The 19510-nt window shown below is 53.1% G+C and overlaps 1 protein-coding gene across 3 annotated transcripts; it reads left to right on the top strand.

Annotated features, from left to right (window-relative positions):
* Positions 1-99: 99 nt before the first annotated feature.
* On the top strand, positions 100-19442 carry SMG9 (SMG9 nonsense mediated mRNA decay factor). Of its 3 annotated transcripts, XM_081030300.1 has the most exons (14): positions 100-384; positions 2993-3148; positions 5464-5538; positions 5626-5890; positions 5981-6078; positions 8213-8325; positions 10696-10807; positions 12683-12778; positions 13176-13261; positions 15629-15735; positions 16419-16526; positions 16660-16788; positions 17100-17244; positions 18924-19442. In XM_081030300.1, the coding sequence occupies exons 2-14, from the start codon at positions 2999-3001 to the stop codon at positions 19000-19002; spliced, it is 1563 nt and encodes a 520-aa protein (XP_080886426.1). In that variant the 5' UTR covers positions 100-384; positions 2993-2998; the 3' UTR covers positions 19003-19442. The 3 variants fall into 3 exon arrangements, with proteins under 3 accessions (XP_080886426.1, XP_080886425.1, XP_080886427.1); XM_081030299.1 differs by having other exon boundaries at positions 106-384; positions 5626-6078; XM_081030301.1 differs by lacking the exons at positions 100-384; positions 2993-3148 and adding an exon at positions 4664-4817.
* Positions 19443-19510: the final 68 nt, after the last annotated feature.

Raw genomic sequence — 19510 nt, 5'->3', positions numbered from 1 at the left:
CCCCGCGACGCGCACGCGTCCTGAGGCGGAGCCGCGGCGCCCTCGCACCGCCCCCCTGGCATCCGCATGCGCGCTGAGGCCAACCACCTCCAACCACGCATGCTCGGCTGGGTGTGCGCGCTCGCGCGGCCCGCGCGCAGGTCGGCCCCGCGATACCTCTTCCTCCTTCGGGCGGGCCTTCCCTGGGTGCCGCTTCCGGGATGCCCAGGCCGGTTCCGGAGTGACCGGTGCCGGTTCTCTCCCCCCTCTTCGGGCCTCCTGGCCCCCCCCGACGCCATTTGCAGGCAGGGAGCTGGTGGTGGAACCTCCCCGCCTCCACCCCACCCCACCCCCGGCACGGAGAGCGCGCGCCGCGCCCCGGAAACCAATCAGCAACCGCCTTAGGTAAGGGGCCCGCGCGAGGCACGCGCACCCACGGGGCGCGGGGCGCGTTGCAGGGTCCGCCCCCTTCTCGACCGTTCAACGGGCGCGCGGGCGCTGGTGGGCGTGCGGAATTGAATGGACAGCCACGGGTGGTCCGTGAAATGCGGGGTTGGCGGGAGTGGGGTGGGGAAGAGACGTGAACCCGTAAGTAGGAGCTTCGGGTCTGGGAGACCCGGGTGGAGAGGACCTGACTGTAAACGGGCCATAAAGGACCGCGGAGGTCCGTCCCGTCACGTGTCAGAGACCCTGCAGTCCTGGACATCCTCTCTCGGAAGTGCCTACACACAGACCGTTACATACTGGGGAGGTACTCCAGATACTGCGTAAATGGAAACTTGGGTTGTGGGGCTCCCCATGGGAGGGATGGGTACCTAATTATGGGGGATTCCCCTGAGTAGTCTAGAGACGCGTCAGTGCTAGGGGAGGCCGCCTAGAGGAGCCTGTAAATACGTGTTTACGTGATAGCGAGTTCTTAGAAAAATGTGTAAATAAACGCTTGAGCTCTGCGTGGGGGCCTGCGTCATTTGGGTGGGCATAGATGCGGAGTTAGGAATTGGGAGTCTCCCCAGATCGTTTGCAAGGAGACACTTAGATTCTGGGAGATCCCAAAAAGGGGTGTGCGAAGAGATGCTTAAGTACTGAGGAGCCCCCCCTGACAAAAGAAAACAAGGAATGTGTGATTAGGCTCAGTTTCTGGGCGGTCACCGTGAGAGTCCCATAAATAGACATTTAAGTAGACTGGCTTTGTGTGTTTTGGGGAACCCCCAAAGAAGCCTGAAACAACATTGGGAGTCCCCAAATTGCATGTAGGTGGGCTCTCATTCTGGGGAGCTCCTCCTAGGGTCTGTTAAGTAGACTCAAAACCCGTGGAAGTTCCTAGACTAACGGGGAAACACTTGTTCCCTGCACGGGAAGGGGGTCCCCATGGGCATGTCAACAGACCGCTTCCTGCTGGAGCAGAGTCCCCATGGAGGCGTGAAAACAGACTCTTGAGCACTGTGAGGTGTTCAGAATAATGTGTAAAGGGACACTTAATTGCAAAGGAGGAAGTTCCAAGTTCTGAGGAACGGAGACTGTAAACAGTCATTTAAGTGCTGAATGAATCATTTCCATAAGTGTCTGTAAACAGAACTTGCCCTCCTGTGTCTCAGTAGGCAGTTTCCATCCCAGTTTGTGGCTCCGGAAGGGATCAGAGCTGTGAGAGGGGGAGCTAGACAAGCCCTGGCCTGGCTGGCGAAATGACTCCTGCATCCTGTAAACATATACTTCAGTTCCAAAAAGAGTCTCACAGGGATCTATTAATATCACTATGTACTGGGATAGGATTGGAGGGGATTCATCGAATGATTTAAGAGGCATTTAAGAGCTAGCTAAGCAAGAGTCAACAAATTTATTCTGTAAAGGGCCAGGGAGTAACTGTTTTAGACTCTGCAGGCCATACTGTCCCTGTCTCAGCTACTCAACTAGCCACTGAATCAAAGCCATGGACAATGTAAATTGATGGCTGTGTTCCAATAAAACTTTATTTACAAAAACAAGGCAGACCAAATTTGGTCTATAGGCTGCAGTTTGCCAACTTGACCCTTGAGCTATATGGCAGATGGCCTTATAGTCCTGCATACAGAGTTAAGTACTCAGACTTCCCTAGAATGATGTATAAACATCTGGGGAAACTCCCTAGGGGCCTGCAAACAGATACTTAAATGGTAAGGAGTGGGTCATGTAGGTAGCAATACGTTTTATAACATCTTCAACTAATGTAAACACTGGGGAGACTTTGGAGTATAATGGATGGTAAACATTATTGGAAGGTAAACAGGCACTGAAATGTGGAGGGATACCAGATGAAAATAGGCCCTTGAATCCTGGAGCGCCCCCACCCCCATATGCCAGTAATGGGTAATCAAAAGAGGCGTTGTCTCACTAGAGATCATGTTACTGATTTGTAAAAAAAAAAACCTTGCTGCAATTTGAGAATGCCCCATCTGTGTGACCCAGCCCCTATGAATTATATTTATGTTGGGACAAAGTAATTAATAGTTGGCAGTCGTTTTGGCTGCACGTAGATGTTACTTGTTTCTCACTGCATCCAGAGGTAGGCAGTTCAAGGTTAATAGGGAACCCAAACCTCGTCTCTTGTTCTACCATGTCTTCCGTTAAGTTGCCTCACAGTCCAAGATGCTGTTTGCGCTCCAGCCTCCACACCCACATTCCTTCCAGCCAGGAGGAGGAAGGGGCAACAGGCATGTGCCAGCATCTGTGAAGGAAAGTTTCTGAAAGCTGCCAGAGCACTTCTGGTGTCATACCGTTGGACAGAAAGAACTTAGTCACATGGGCACACCTCATTGCAAATTAGGCTGAGCATTGTATTCTGGATAGTCATGTACCCAGCTCAGAACTTGAGGTTTTATTTTTTTGGAAGAAATGAATGGATATTGGGAGCAGCTGGCAGTCACTGCCACAGCTACAGACGGAGCTCTTTTGAAAGGAAGTGCTCGCTTACAGTCTGGGATGAACCATCTAGAGTGGGGAAAACTTCACCCCGGAATTGACCTCTTTCTCTCTGTAGGCGACCATGTCTGAGTCTGGTCACAGTCAGCCTGGGCTCTATGGGATAGAGAGGCGGCGACGGTGGAAGGAGCCCGGCCCTGGCGGACCCCAGAATCTCTCTGGGCCTGGTAGTCGGGAGAGGGACTACATTGCACCCTGGGAAAGAGAGAGACGGGTGAGTTTCTAGTCCCATGGGCAGCATTCGTGTATCCACTCGTTCCGCAAATATTTATTGAGCACCTACCACGTGCCAGGCACTGATCTAGGTGCTGGGGGTATATCTGAAGAAAACCGACTGCCCTCAGGGAGTCAGAGGGTAGAGAGTGACACGGGGCCATCTTAGATGAGGTGATTAGAAAGAGAAGGCCTCTCTGAAGAGGTGACTTTTGAGCAGAGACGTGATTGAGGTGAGGGAACAAGCCATGGCAAAATCTGAGTGAAGAGCATTCTGGACAGAAAACAGCAAATGCAAAGGCCCTGGCCTGTGTCTGGTGTGTTCAAGGAGTAGCCGAGAGGCCAGTAGGGCTGCAGTGGATGAAGAAGGAGGGAAAGTGATGGAAGGATGAGGTCAGAGAGGTAACGGGGCCAGCTCGTGTAGGACCTGGTAGGCCTTGGAAAGGACCTTGGATTCCACTGAATAAAGGTGGCATTGGAGCGTGTGAGCTGAGAGGTGCCATAAGCTCATGTTTTATAAAGAGTTATGTGATGGTGCCAAGAACTGTTTCTCTGAGCAGCGTGCAGTGTGCTGGCACTGCAAAGTGCTTTACGTCCTTCGGGGCTTCCCGAACCCTTACAGCTACCCCATGAAGTAGAATCTGTGCTAGATCTGATTTTCACTATTGAGGAAAATGAGCCTCAGAGGGGAAGGCACTTACCCATTCAGTAAACTTTGGGGTCAGGACTTGAACCCATATCCAGCCTCTCGTGCAGCACCATCTGCCTGCTGCAGAGGGTCCTGGCCTGGGAGTCAGAGCCGAGGTGTGCGCCCAGGTCCCGCCTCGCTCTTCTCCCGTGCTAGGTGACCTCTCGCCAGAATGTGCCCCTTGGGTTCTTTTCCCAGGGCCCTTCCCACCTCAGAGCTGTTTGGTGGAGTGGAAAAAGTTAACAGTTGGTACCAGTTTTTGAGTCATAAAACTGCGAACGTGAAGAAGTTTATTCACAGTGAGCTGGGCTCTTGCTTGTCCCTTCCCTTGGGTGGCACTTCAGTGAGAACACAGACTCTTCCTTCCACACGCCTCTTCCTGGGGAATGTGACCGTCTTCCTACACCTTCAGCTTCAGTCCCTGAACAAGCAACTCCCAAGTCCCAGTTTTGTCTCTGACTTGGCCACGGAGCCCTGCAGCCTCCTAACTGGCCAGTGGACTCCTCACATCGTCCATGTCCCTGCTGACCTCAGCGTCTTCTACCATTTGTCTCCCAGTGTCAACGGCAGCCCATTGGGTCTCATCCTGAACACCACCCCATCCCCGCAACCCCACACCATTCAGGCACCGGGGCTGCACGTGGTGCCTCCCGAGCGTGTCTCATGTCCATCACCTCCACCCTCGGCCTCATCCCAGCCGTCATCCACTCCTCTCGGGACCTTCTCCCTTGTCTCCCGCCCTGGCCACCTGGAAGCCCCCAGCCTTTCCTCTTTCAGGAACTGTCCTTTCCAAAGCACTTTCATATCCTTTTGTTTATTCTTCACCAGAGGCCAGTGGAATGAGCGGGATTTAAATAAGAATCTTCAATATATGGGTGACGAAATAGACCAGTGAGGGGTCAAGACTCGCAAGTTAATCAAGAAACCAGAGAAGGAACAGGACTCACACCCAGGTCTCTCCCTCTTCTCAAGCAGCTTGGGGGTGAGTCAGAAGAGGCATGAAGAGGGCAAGCTGTGGGAATCAGTCCACGGGCTTGGCCAGTGCAAGAGCAGAGCTGAGGAGAAGAGGGTCAGGATAGCAGGCGCTATCAGCAGCTCTCAGAGAGTGAGCATCTGCCATGTGTCAGATGCACATGGACAGTTTATGAGTTGTGTCCTCTTTCAGACTCATAATAGTCCTGTGAGGAAGGAATTCCTATCCCTACTCGCCAGGTGAGGAAACACGTCCGGGTTGACGGTAGTTCCTCATCCATATTCATACAGTAAGAGGCAGAGCCAGGTCTGAACCAAGATCTTTCTAGCTCCCGAGCCGTTGCTCCTTCCACCTGGGCTTGTCATCTAGCAGAGGCAGCTGCACAGAGCGGCTGACAGCATAGTTCTGGAGCCAGGCTGTCTGGGTTCAAATTCTGGTCCCATTGCTTATTGGCTGTGTGACCTTGGGCTAGCCAGTTAACCTCTCTGCGCCTCAATGTCTTCATTTGTAAAGTAGAGATAATAGTCTTTGTCTCGCAGGGTTGTTGGTAGGACTGAGTTAATACAGGAAGGCATTTAGATTAGTGCGTGGTGCATAAAGGCCTCTGGAGTGGCCAGGGAAGCCCTTCCTGAGTAACTGCCCTCCCTCACCACAGGATGGCAGCGAAGAGACAAGTGCGTCGGTCATGCAGAAAACCCCCATCATCCTCTCAAAACCTCCAGCAGAGCGGGTGAGCAGGGAAGAATCTTTGGAAGGGGAGGCTGGGAACAACTAGGCCGTGGATCTCTCACTGACTGGAACCTTCTCACTCCCGTAGTCAAAGCAGCCACCACCTCCTGCAGCCCCTGCTGCCCCACCTGCCCCAGCCCCTCTTGAGAAGCCCATCGTCCTCATGAAACCACGGGAGGAGGGAAAAGGGCCTACGGCTCCAACAAATGCCTCAACTCCGGAGGGCACCGCCCCACCGCCCCCTGCGGCCCCTGCGCCACCCAAGGGGGAGAAGGAGGGGCAGAGACCCACACAGCCTGTGTACCAGATCCAGAACCGGGGCATGGGCACTGCCGCGCCGGCAGTCATGGACCGTGAGTCGGGGCTGAACAGACACCTGTTGGGAGTCGGAGCCCCCTCTCACAGACCCTCACCACACTCTGTCTCCTGCTTTGTGTTTCCAGCTGTCGTGGGCCAGGCCAAACTCCTGCCCCCAGAGCGCATGAAGCACAGCATTAAGTTGGTGGACGACCAAATGAATTGGTGCGATAGTGCCATTGAGGTACGAGGGGGGTCTCCTCCTACATGAGCTTCTGCAGGTCCCACACCCTCCCCTCTGCTGTCCCTCCCTCCAGCCTCGGGTAGGCAGCACCAGACCAGACAGCTTTCAAGTGCAGCAGTGAGAGGGAATGGATCTGAAAGCTCTCACTGGCCAGAGCCGAGTTTCAGTAGCCTTCACTAGCTCCGCGGTACCGGTTGCTGAAGTACCGAACTACTTTGGTAGTGATTGGCCAAGAGGTACTCCCACTACCACCTAGATGCCCCGTGGTCTCCTGTACCATCCCACAGCAGGGCGGCCTCCTGGATCCTGCCTCAGTCCCCCTCCAAATTGGTGGAAACCCGTGCTCTACCAGTGTTAACTGGTTTGAATGTCACTCCCCGGATGTCCCCCCTCCATCCTAGCGGCCCTTGCTCTGGTTCAGACCTCCCATTCCTGGACTGTCATATCCACCTCCAGTGTTCCCCTCTCCTGCTGCCCCTCACCCCCCAGACCTGTCAGGTCCCTCCTACTCAAATTCACCCTGCTATGTCCCCGCTTTCCCCAGTAGCTTTGGTTTGTTAGGACAACGTGCCAGGCCCGTCCATTACGTGGCCCTGCCGCCTCTCTGTCCTCACACACTGGCATCAACTGGGGAGCTTTAAAACAAAAGGAGCCCGGGGTCCAGGCCCTTGAGCACAGACAAGCAGAACTCTGCAGTGACGATGCAGTGTTTGTGTCTTTGGTGTGGTAGCCACTCTCCCCGGACGTGGCTGTTGAGCACGTACCCACATATCCCGCTGTGTGGCCAGTGCAACCAAGCCACTGCCTTTTTGATTTGGTTTCATTTTGATGTGAATAGCCACATGCAGTCAGTGTCGATCATACTGCACAGGGCTAGCCCTACATGTTCTGCTTCAGAATGTCTAGAGTTAGGCTGAGGATTAGCTTTTTTTTTTTTTTAAAGCTCTCCAGGTGATTCTAAGGAGCAGCCGCAGTTGAAGGCAGCAGTAAGTCTCACTTAACATCATCGGTAGGTTCTTGGAAACTGACTTGAAGCGAAACAACATACAATGAAACCGATTTTCCCATTGGCTAATTGATATAAATAAGAGTTAAGTTCCTCCAGCATATTTCTGGTTACAAAAACATCTCCAGACTTCTCAATAAAGACCCAAAACACTCCTAATATTAAACATTGAAACAAATGTGAGCTATGCATATATCTAAGATTAATGAAAACAAGTCAGATAATTATTTTCCAACCCACTTACTTCAGTTCAGGGTGACAGGTGCCTGGAGCCTATTCCTGAAGCTCAGGGCCAAGGTGGGAACCCACCCTGGACAGGATCTCCTTCCATCACAGGGCCGCTCAGTCAGACTGATACCCAGTTCACCTCATGTGCACATCTTTGGGATGTGGGAAGAAACTGGAGTCCCTGGAGAAAACCCACCCAGACATGCGGAGAACATGCAGACTCCACACAGACAATGGCCCCGGCTGGGAATCAAGTTTTTTTTGTTTTTCTCATCAACCTGATAACAAAACCACGCTTTTTTCAGGGACCCGCTGTGTCCGTATTTCCTTGAGGAATGTCTCTTATGCCCCCTAGTGGTGAAAGTCAGCAGAGGTGGAGGTCTCAGGGATTTCCAGGACTCTTAAATCCCACAGAAAAGAGCCAGGATGGACTGATGTCCCCTTCCTGCACACTGCTCCCTTTCTCATGCTTTTCCAAGTTTTCCCAGCCTGCCTGAGAAGGCCGAGAGCCTCCCAGGAGTCAGTTTCAGTAGCCCTCAGTTACCAAGTCCTGTCTTCAACCTGTCCTTTCATTCCTGTGCTTCTCTTCTCTTCCCCAACGTCAAGCTTCCCCTTTGCCCAACTTGTTTCAGCTGCACCGACTTCCTGTTAGCTTCTTGACCATGCCAAGCTCTTTTCTACTTTGGAACTTGCACAAATACTATTCTTTGTGTCCGGAACATTCCACATACCTTGCCAGCACACACACACAGAGGTCCTGTTCCCTGTTGAGAGCAAGCATGTTTTTCATACCTGACAAGGCAGGTGGGCAAGCCACAGGAGTCTGGGGCTCCCTCATCTCATTCCCACGCGAGCACCTGGCCGATTTCCTGAGGGCTCCTTTCCTACATCTTCCCACAGTACCTGCTGGATCAGACCGATGTGTTGGTGGTTGGTGTCCTGGGCCTCCAAGGGACAGGCAAGTCCATGGTCATGTCACTGTTGTCAGCCAACACTCCTGAGGAGGACCAGAGGTGAGGCCATCAGGTCGGGGTGTGGGAGGCCAGGAGGGAGGTGGGCACTGCCTGATGGGAAGGGTAGGCCTGAGTGTTGCGAGCGGTGTTACCGAAGGACTTTGGGGTGTTGCTTCCCCGCCCTTGGCCTCAACGCCTTTGTCAGATGAGGATGAGTCAAGGCTGGACTGAATCTGCGTGTAGCTCCAGGGTAACCGGTCCTGTGCCTCCCTCCCTTCCTGCCTTGCCCCAGGAAATGGTACAGAACCCAGCCAGGAACTGGGATGATGTACGCATCTGGTCTTTGGACTGAGGCCCACCTCAGTCTCAGCTCTGCCACTCGCCAGCTGGTTGACCTTGGGCAGGTCACTTTACCTCCCAGTATCTCACTTCCTCATCTGTAAAGTGGGTTTTTGGAGCATGAAGTAAGATCAGGAAGGCAAAAACTAATGAGATCCTGGCACAACAAATGCTCGCAGGATGTGGCTGGTACGGCCAGCCACAGTGGGGCTGACAGTGGGGAGAAGTGGGGAAAGAGCTCGACGTAGGCCCTGGGTTCTAGACCAGCCTCAGTCCGGCGTTCCTGAGTAAGGATGGCATGTGATCATGAAGATAAAGGAGGAAGCCCCAGGAGGATTTGGAGGAGGTCCAAAACGATGCAAAAGGGAGAAAGGTCGGGAGTAGGGGACATCATGGTCTAAGTAAGGAAATCTCAGAATGAGGGAGGAGAAGGGGTAGTAAGCACTTGGGGTCTTCTCAAAAAAAACGGGTTTGTTTTTTTATAAAGCAGATAGTATCACCCTGGACTCCACAGATGGGCATCGGGGGTCTATGAACTCCCCAACAGTATACGCAGAATTGTACATCTGTAGTCAGTCATTTCTTCCAGGGAAGGGGTCTGTAGTTTCCACCAGACCTCTGTGAGGGCGTGGGGCCTGACAGAGACCCAGAACAGGTTAAGAACCACTGTTGGGAGAACATACGTCTACCAGAACCAGAGCTGTGAGCTCTGTCTGCCTCCTAGTCTGCTCCCTCTTCTCTATTTAGTCATGACTGCAGCTCAACTTGACTCCAATCTAGGACAGCTCCAGCTCTCAGAGCATTCTTTCCATCTCAGCTGCCATCTGCAACTGGCAAAATTTCCCCATGGCTCTCAGTTCGGATTCCTGAGCCAGAATCTAGGCCTGGCTTATCTTTTTGAGCCATGTCAGCCTGTGGCATGGTGGACTTTGGGACCAGCTCTTATAAGTTTTGCCTCCTAATTATCTTTAGAATTCATGTGCTTCTCCTCCTCCACACCCACCGCCATGGTCTAAGCTAGTAACGTCTCCCGTGGAGAATGCCAAGAGTCTTCTAACGGGTCTCCCTGCTTTAGTTCAATTCAGGAAGTACTTAGTGAGTGCTTACTCTGTGCCTGGCTTTGTTCATTGCTACGTTGTGGTATCTGGCACCCAGGAGGTCTGCAGTACAGTGTTTGTTCAGTGGGAGGACACCTGCTCTGTGTCAGACGACATACTAAGCAGCTCAGGGAGGTGGGAATTGCCCTTTGAGAGGTAGGTACTATCGTGTTTCTCCTAAATAAGACCTAACTGGAAAATAAGCCCTAGCATGATTTTTCAGGATGACATCCCCTGAACATAAGCCCTAATGCGTATTTTGGAGCAAAAATTAATATAAGATCCGGTCTTACTTTCGGGGAAGCACTATATTGTCCTGATTTTACAGATTAAAAGATAAAATCACTTTGTCCAAGTCACAGAGTGACCCAATTGAGCTCAGTGGTGTAGGGCAAGGCGCAGCTCTGCCTTGCTTGGCAGCATTCAGCACAGGTAGAAATGGGGAGAGCTGGGAACGAGGACACCAAATACCCTCACTGTGGGGTGGAGAGTACTCAGTGCTGTGTCTCCAGTGCCTGGCAGGTAGCAGGTACACTTGGTAATTTGGGGCTAACGATTATGTATCACTGTACATCAGGCACTCTGCCAACGGCTTTACATACATTAGCCTTATAGTAACCCTAAGAGGTTTGAGACGATCTTTGTCCCCATTTTACAGATGAAGAAACCAAGGCGAAAGAGATCAAGGAACCTGCCTAAAGCCACAGCCAGGAAGAGGCAGAGCTAGGATTTGAAGCCCAGCAGTCAGGCTGAGTCCCTGCTCTTAAACACCTCAGGCTGTTGACTTCGTTAAATGAGCTAGTACATCTACTTCTGGGTGGGGGTGAAGTCGTGTAAAACCTGGCTCCCTGCCCCCGCTGGCAGCAGGGGACATGGATTAACGGCTTCGTGGGCAGGCAGGGGACCACTCCTCACATGCCTGTTTCCCGGGTCACACTGGAGGTGTCGAAGGCTGAGAAGCAGACTCTAAAGCACCCTCCTTGCTCCTCCACAGGGCATATGTTTTCCGGGCCCAGAGTGCCGAAATGAAGGAACGAGGGGGCAACCAGACCAGTGGCATCGACTTCTTTATTACCCAAGAGCGGATTGTTTTCCTGGACACCCAGGTGCCAACCTCCACTTCCCCGCCCCCAACCTCCACTTCCCCGCCCCCGCATACCACATTTAGCTCCATCCCCAAATATTTTTAAGCCGGAAGGCTGCTTGGATGCTTTGTGGTTCCAGCCAAGCCATGGACTTACTAGGTGCCCTTAGGCCAGTTGTGTCTTCTTGGCCCTTAGTCTCTTCTTGTCAGATTTTGTCCTCCTCCCCTCCCATCCATTGTGTATACAGTAGCCTAAAGAATCTTCTAGCATAGCAGGTAAAAGTGTGGGCCCTGGACTTGGTCTGTCTGTGTCCAGATCCTGTCTTTAATCCTTACCAGCTGAGTGACTAAGTAAATTTTAACCCCCGCAAACCTCAGTTTCTTTGTCAGTGGGGGTAAGTGTACTTAGCCTCAAAGGATTCTTGCAAGCATTTAGTGGAACGATCCAGGCACAGTGCTTGGCACAGGACCTGCCATCTGGTTAACACTCGGGCTTGTGACCTGTCATGTGTTTGACTGGCAGCTTTCCTCAGCTTCTCGTAAAGCAAAGCCCCTGTTCCTTAGCCTGGCATTCAGGGCTGGTGGGGCTGGCCTCCTTCAGACCCTCTACCCTCCCCTCTCTGGTGTAGTCACCAGCCCTGCCACACACACCACAGGCCTTGCCATGGTCCCTCTCCCCTCTGGGCTTTCCACATCCTGTTCCCTTTATCTGAAACCACCTACGAGCTGTGTGACCTTGGCCAAGTTAGTTAACATTTCCATTCTTCACTTTTCTTAAGTGGGAAAATAATACTGTCTACCTCGTAGGGTTTTTGTGAGGTTTCACTGAGTTAACACAAGTAAAGTGCACCTGACACTGAAGTAAGTACTCGGTACTCTTAGCTGTCAGTGTCCTTATCAGTAGAGCCCTCTCTCTACCCTTGTGTTTTTGCTTGGCTAATGCCTTCTCCTTCCTGAAGACTCCGCTGGGGGATTGCCTCCTCCTGGAAGCCTTCCCCTCCTTTGAGCGCCCACTAGTGCCTGTGTGCACCTCCCATCTCAGCACGATGGATCACCCTGTTTCTTGTGTACTGCTCCCCCTCCCCACCTGCCTGGAGCTTTTCTGGGAGGGCCCCTGTCTCATAGTGGTGCTCACCGAATATTTGTGCAACAAAGTTCTGGTCACTGGGCGTTGGTGACATGGAGAGTGGAACCTACAAATGTGGCCTGAGACCTGTGTGCCAGGCCCTGTGTAAGGATCATGGGGACCTAGAAATAAACTGCAAGCTGGGTCAGAGGCCCACGTGGAGCAGAACGGAAGTTAGAACAGAGCACTGCAGTGTTTGGAGTTTTAGAAATTGAGCGCTCCGAAGAGCCTCTTTCTTAATTCCAATAAGAAGGAAATAGACTATCAAACTAGCTTTTAAAGTTTTTTAGTGGGACGTTCCTTTAAGAAAAGTTGGATGAGCTCACCACTGTTTCTTTTATACCCGCTGATGCAGTGTTTAAATTCTCACCAATTTTCACACACTAAACTTTCCTTGACCTAAGTAATTATGTAGCAAAGTTTTGAAAGCATTTGAAACAACAATAAAAAGGGTCTTGAAGAGACTTGGCACATTCAAGTAAGTGTTAAATTTATTAGCACCAGGAGATTTTGCCTCTTCGGTCGTGAGGCACTTGAGAGCCTCCATGATGATTTGTGAAAGAGCTGGGGAAACTGTTGCCTTTGAAACTTTTCTCCACCTCTTGCTGACTAGCACTATACTAATTAGAATCTGCCTGCTTGTGTGTCTGACCTTATTTTGTCCCAAAAGCTGGTGCATTGGCCTTCAGTGGGTGGGACATAGGTAGCCATGACCCCTAGGACCCAGCCCCCAACTCCTATCCTGACACCGCCTTCTCTTCCTTGCTGCAGCCCATCCTGAGCCCCTCCATCTTAGACCACCTCATCAACAATGACCGCAAGCTGCCTCCAGAGTACAACCTTCCCCACACCTACGTTGAGATGCAGGTGAGGGGCTGAGTCGGGTCCGGGGTGAGGCAAGGTCTCCCTGCAAGGTCTGTGATGGGAGCCTGATGTGGGATGACCGAGTTTGTGCTTCGTCAGAGCCCTGGCCGCCACAAGAGCTAGAGGGAGAGGACGACACAGAGGTCAGATCTGGCTGTGCCCCTCAGGAGAGTCATTTTCCGGCCCTTCCCCTTCAGGCCTCAGTACGGGCAGTGTAAAACGGGGCTGGTTGTTCCTGCGTGGCCCGTGCGGGAAGTGTCTGCGCAGGCTGGGCGCGCAGTAGGTGCTTAGAGGCTCTGAGGTCCTTACTCTGCTGCCTTGTCCGCTGAGTTCTGGGATGCAGGGCCCCTGTCCGGGTAGAGGGGACCTTCAGCTTTGTTGTGCCTTCTGCCGCCTTCAGTCACTTCAGATCGCTGCCTTCCTCTTCACGGTCTGCCACGTGGTGATCGTCGTCCAGGACTGGTTCACGGACCTCAGTCTGTACAGGTGAGCAGTTGGTGGGGAGAGGACCCACAGGTTCCCCACAGCAGCAAGTTGGAATGGGTCGCCGCCCTGTCACCCTCCCTCAGTACACACATACACACTTACAGGCCTCCACTGCCTGTACACATCACTCAGAATAAAATCCCAAGTCCTTACCGTGCGTGGCTTACAGGGTCCTACACAATACGGCCCCAGGCACCTCGCCGACCTTCTCTCCACTGCTTTCCCTCACTCCATCAAAGCCGTAGTGGCCTCACGTCTGTTCTTCATGCAGCCTATGGCCTCTGCACTCCTCAGCCCCCAGCTGGAAACTTCTGCAGATCCTCTCGGATGCCCTCCCTCATGGCCTTCACGTCAAGCGCAGGCCTTGCCTGAGCTTCTCACCTAACAGCCCTCCCCCCATCCCCACCTCCTGCTGTGTTTCCTTCTTTGCACTTATCCCTCCCTGATAGTGTCCTCTCCCCCATTAGTGTCTGTCTCCCCCATTAGCAAGTGAGCCCCAGGAGGACAGAGTCCCCGGCGCCTCACACACTGCCTGGCGCTGGGTAGATATTTAATACACATTTGCTGAATGAATGAATAGCATAAGGAGCTGGCTTATCTGGTCCTCAGTCTTGTCCATCTCCTCCAGGCAAATGTACCATCCTGTTGGTACCCTGGCAGGCAGGAAAAGGGAGGGCGTCGGGATCTGGCAGGAATCCTGCCTGAAGCTGCTAGAGGTTCCAGAAATGCCCCCAGACCGGACTGGCACAGAACCTACGTCCAGAAGGCTTCCTCTTGGCCTCAGTGCCGAGAGCTAGTGTGGAGGCCAGCAGCCTTGGGCACAGGCCCGGGCAGAAGGAAGGAACGGGAGCTCATGGGGAGGGAGAGCTGAGCTGACGGAAACAGATGTCTCCAAAGTCAAACAGCCCCAGGTTTGACTCCCAGCTCGCATCGGCTTTTTCCACAGCCGCAGAGGCTAAATGTTTTATGCAGATTAAATGAGTTAAAAATGTAAAGCATTCAGCATCGTGCCTGGTGCATAGTGAGCAACATAAATGGGAGCTCACTGTTTGTATTAGTAACCCTGGGTATGGGGGTGAGCTGTGAGTCTGGCCAACAGTCAGGAAAGACTTGCTGGGGATCCCATGGTTGTGACCAGCTCTAAGTGACAATTCTGAAACCTCCCCTCCTACCACCATTATCCATTGGAATTCAGTCACATGGCAAATACATCAAACATTTATGTGTGCCGATTGCTGTTTTGAGCACTGGGGATACAGGTGTGAACAAACACAAAATATATGGCCCTGTAGTTTGCGTTCTGGTGGGGCTGGCAGGTGGCAGAGCCTTGTTTTTAAGCCAGTGTCTACGGGTGGGCTTCTCAGAGTAGACGAGCCCCTTGCCATTGTGGACGTGCTTGTATGTGTGTCTATATGAGGAAAATGGCGTCACTTTCATCAGATCCCTTCATCCCTTACCTCGGTTAACAGGTTAATAGTATTTTACGTGTTTGGAAAAATTATCTAAAAGTAGTATAAACTGAACACTTGTGTCCACACAAAAATCTGCACACAGATGTTTATAGCAGCTTTATTCGTAATTGTCAAAACTTAGAAGCAACCAAGACGTCCTTCAGGAGGTGATGGATAAATAAACTGTGGTCCCTCCAGACAACAGGATATTATTCAGGGCGAATTAGAAATGAGCCGTCAAACCACGAAACGACATGGAGGAATCTTAAGTACAGGTTATTAAGGGAAGGAAGCCAATCTGAAAAGGCTGCATGCTGTATGATCCCAACTGTATAACATTCTGGCAAAGACGAAACTATGGAGACAGTAAAAAGATGAGTGGTTGCCAGGGGTTGGGGGCGGGTGGGATAAATAGGCAGAGCTCAGGATTTTTAGGTAGGGAAACTATTCCGTGATGTGAGGTGGGTACATGTCATGTGTATCAAAACCCGTAGAATGAGCAGCACGGAGAGTGAACCCTGAGGTAGACCGTGGACTTCGGGTGATAATGACGGTCGTGTAGGGCCATGGGGATGTGGGCGGTGGAGGAAGCTGAGAAATGGAGCAGGGGTTCTATGGGAAACGCCTATACTTTCCACCCAATTTTGCTGTGAATTTAAACTCTAAAAAATATATTTTCTAAGTAGCACAAACTCCTACGAAAATGCATGTACAATTGACGTGAGTTCGTGGATTAGTGTCTAAGAAGGTCATCTCTGAATTTCCTAAAATTGTGTGAGAAATTTGGTGTATCGGTGGCATTTTTGGGGGTGTGGCTGTAGCTTTCATCAGGTCTGCAAAGTGAGCCCCGCCCCAGGCTGTGGGATATGGGAGCCAGTGGCAGAGCATTCCCTGACCTCTTACCCCTAACCTCAAGGTTCCTCCAGACAGCAGAGATGGTGAAGCCCTCCACCCCGTCCCCCAGCCACGAGTCCAGCAGCTTGGCAGGCTCTGATGAGGGCACTGAGTACTACCCCCACCTGGGTGAGAGGCTTGCTGGGGACCCAAGGGGTGGGCAGGGGGAAGAAAGGGGCAAAAACCAGGGGCACTCTGGGGAAGTGGGGAGCTCGGAGGAGGGAAGTCACAAAGGATTAGCCATTCTTGTAGGGGTCCCTCTGCTTCCGTCGCCCTCTGGCCACTGAGGGCATGACCCCAAGTCTGGGTCTGGCTCCTTGATCACAATGGGAGCCTCTTGGGGACAAGACTTACGTCCACTTGTTTCTGGGGCGCTGACATCTCCCAGCGTGGGGCTCAGGGAGTGAGTGTTGACTTGGCCCGAGTGGCCCTATGCCTTGTGCCCCCTCCTGTGGGCTGTGTGACCCTCCATTGCCTGCTCTGTCCTCGTTCTGCTCTACTGACACCCTGCTATTCTGCAAAGATTGGTTCTTTTATGACAGCCCAGGCAGGGTCTTGCCTACTCAGTGGCCTTGCAAGGCTCTGGTGCCACTTCCTGTCACACTCCTGATCCTGGGACCTTCTGTCTTATCCGTCTTTGCTGGCAGACAATAGATCTGGCTCATCTCTGGGTCCCTAGCATCACCCAGCACAGGGCCTGGCACTAAGTGAAGTCACATAAATATTTACAAGTGATCTGAACTCGGGAGGGGGGGCAGAGAATGGGGAGTCTACGTGGCCAGCCCTCACGGGCCCCGTGTCCCCGCCCGCAGTCTTCCTGCAGAACAAAGCTCGCAGAGAGGACTTCTGTCCTCGGAAGCTGCGGCAGATGCACCTGGTGATCGACCAGCTCATGGCGCACTCCCACTTGCGTTACAAGGGTGAGGACGCCCGAGCCAGCCCCCAAGCTGGCCAGTGGCCTGGCTCCCGAGCCCCGCTTGACAGTCAAACTCCTGCCTCCGTGCCCTCCCCTGGCGGCCTCGTACCTGCAGGCTGATGGGTTCTCTCCTCCAGGTACTCTGTCCATGTTACAGTGCAACATCTTCCCTGGGCTCCCCCCTGACTTCCTGGACTCTGAGGTCAACCTCTTCCTGGTGCCCTTCATGGACAGCGAAGCGGAAAGTGAAAACCCACCGCGAGCAGGTGAGGTCCCCCTCCAGAGAATCGGGCCCCAGGGAGACTGCTGCTTCCTTGGTCTGGACACACATGGGCCCCCCTCGGTTAGGGGGCGAGCAGGCTCCCTGGTCTGCGGGGGACAGGGACCCAGCCTGGTGTGCGGGCAGACCGGCCTGTCGCTGAGGTGCTTGGACCCTTTCTCAGGAGCACGTTTCAGAGGTGTGGAAGTACAGGAAGGGCAGGGCTCGGGCTGAACTGAAGTGTTCCTGGAAGCCTCGGGGGCCGGGGGGCTGGGGGGCTGGGAAAAAGGCCCCTTAGCTCCCACCTCAACTTTCCAGGACCCGGGTCCAGCCCACTCTTCTCCCTGCTCCCCGGGTACCGTGGCCACCCCAGTTTCCAGTCCTTGGTGAGCAAGCTCCGGAGCCAAGTGATGTCCATGGCCCGGCCACAGCTGTCACACACAATCCTCACCGAGAAGAACTGGTAAGAGCCCTTGGCAGAGGGGGTCAGTGTGAGGTGGGTGTCGTCGTTGTCCTGTCTGGCCCCCTCCCCCCATGCATACAGAAGGAGGTTCTCATAAGATCTCTATACATTCAGTTCCCTTTTTCTGGAATATTGGTGATTGCTACCATTTTGTAAGCGCCTGTTCTGTGCCAGGCAACATACTGTTTCATGTGATTTGTTTTCTTTTTCCCCAGGGTTAAAGTTAAAATTAGGGTCAGGGTCAGGATTAGGGTTTAGGGTGGAGTTTTGGGTTAGGTTGAGCAGTTAGGTTAGAGTAGTCTAGAGATAGCAGTACGGCTATCGTTGAGGATTTAGGTTTAGGGTTTAGTGTCAGGGTTAGGCAGCTGTGGTTAGAGGGTTAATGTTAGGTTTAGTGTTGGACGGGTAGGGTGTTAGATGGTTAGGGTTAGAGAGTTAGGGGAAGAGCGTTAGGGTCTAGGGTACGGTAAGGTTAAAGTTAGGGTTAAGGTTAGGGTTACGATTATGAAGTTGGGTTAGAGTTAGGTTTATTTTTTTAATTAAATTTATTGGGCTCCCGTTGGTTAGTACCACGTTTCAGGTGTACTCGTGTATAACACGTCATCTGCATTTTGGTTGTGCTCACCGAAGTGCTCACCATCCTTCCGTCACCATGTGTTTGACCCCCTTTAACCTCTTCGTCCTCCCCCACCCCCCTTCCCCTCTGGTAACCACCGTCCTGTTGCCTGTGTCTATGAGTTTTTGTTTGTTGGTCTAATGCTCTGTTTTCTATCCCACATTTTCCGTGTAATTTTGAATCATCCTAATTAGCTAGTGGAGTGTGTTTCGTCTCAGTTTTACTAGTGGGGAAATTTTGGCTCCAAGAGAAGTGTCATATAACGAGGTCACCCACCTGTGCTTAGGTGTCATTTGATTGGGAAGACCAGTAAGCCCAGTCAGACTCAAAGATTTCTTCTCAGGCCTTGAGTGGAGAAAGTGTAGCCTCACGGGAGAAGAAACTGGGAGGCCATCAGGAACCACGGGAGCTGGACGCACTCCTGCTGCCCCCTCCTGTCCGCTCGCTCACCCTGCTTTCACAGGCCCTGCACCCCTCCCCAGCCCCACTTTACGGGACTTTTGATGTCCAGCACCCACAACAGGTCTGCCGCAGATCCAGGCCGGCCTCCTCTCATTTCCAAGAGAAACAAATCTGAACAGGCAAAGGCGTGGTGCGGCCTCTCGCTCGGTTCCCTGGGTCTGTTTGCAGTCCCTTGAGGCTGGGAGGGGCAGGGTGCACACCTAGCAGCAAGGAGCCGCTCCGGAGGAGAGCGCAGGACGAGGGGCTGGAGCTCTGCTCCACGAGTTGGTCTGAAGCAGGGCCCAGTGGGGAGGGGAGAATTGGGGAGGTGGAAGCGTTGTGGAACTGATCGTCACAAGACTCTGGAGGGAAGTGGAGATCGAATGCTCCCCACAGGCCAGCACTGAGCGGAGTGGGAGGAAGCTTGCACTTGGAGGGGGGGCTTGAGGTCTTAGTCCAGGCCCAGCACCTTCAGCTTGGCTTACCTGGGGGAGGTTGGGGAATCAGTGCTGGCATCTCCCCTGCAGCCCGGTTGAGGAGGCTCGCATCACAGGTCATGCGTGGGCCCAGTGCTGGGTGGGGCCCAAGCAGGGTAACTCTTTGACTGTCGACCTCCTCACAGGTTCCACTACGCTGCCCGGATCTGGGACGGGGTGAAAAAGTCCTCTGCCCTGGCAGAGTACAGCCGCCTGCTGGCCTGAGGCCGAGGAGTGTCATGCAGGGAACACCCTTCTGGATCCCCAGTGGATGGTGATGGAGCACGGATGTCCTCCCCCATGGCAGGGTGGAGAGTGGCAGCAGGCGTGATGGACGAGGGACCGTGACTTCCTCGCCCGGAGACATGAGATGTTCAGGGCCAGAGGACACCTCAGTGGAGCATTGTTCAGGGAGTGACTTTGAGATCCCACCCCCAACTTGATGGGGCAGCCCATCCTCAGCCCCCCCCAGGACTAGGTGGTGGGAGGAGCCTGAATGGTCAGCAGGAAGCACAGGCTCCATCTTGACCTCCCTCTGCAGGGACAGGAGCAAGAGGTCCCTCTTCCCTGACTCCCAGCCCTCACCTATACGGGTGAGGCCTGGTCTGGGGAGCTCTTTATGGGGCCAGATCTGGTGGTTCAAATAAAAGAAACTGTGCAAACTGCTCTGGGGCTGCTCTTCTCTCCCCAGCATGCTCTCCTGGAAGCAGGGCAAATTTGGGTCCCAGCCCCT

The sequence above is a fragment of the Rhinolophus hipposideros genome, assembly GCF_964194185.1.
Source record: "Rhinolophus hipposideros genome assembly, chromosome: 21".
Lineage (NCBI taxonomy): Eukaryota > Metazoa > Chordata > Mammalia > Chiroptera > Rhinolophidae > Rhinolophus > Rhinolophus hipposideros.
The sequence above is the reverse complement of the archived record's forward strand: the minus strand, read 5'-3'. Positions and strand labels throughout refer to the sequence as shown.

What these genes read in the sequence shown, in the direction of transcription:
- SMG9 (XM_081030299.1), top strand. Translation starts at nt 2,999, where the DNA reads ATGTCTGAGTCTGGTCACAGTCAGCCTGGGCTCTATGGGATAGAGAGG. An exon ending in CAAAACCTCCAGCAGAGCGG is followed by an intron (nt 5,539 to 5,625) that starts GTGAGCAGGGAA and finishes TCACTCCCGTAG; the next exon opens with TCAAAGCAGCCACCACCTCC. An exon ending in ACGGACCTCAGTCTGTACAG is followed by an intron (nt 13,262 to 15,628) that starts GTGAGCAGTTGG and finishes CCTAACCTCAAG; the next exon opens with GTTCCTCCAGACAGCAGAGA.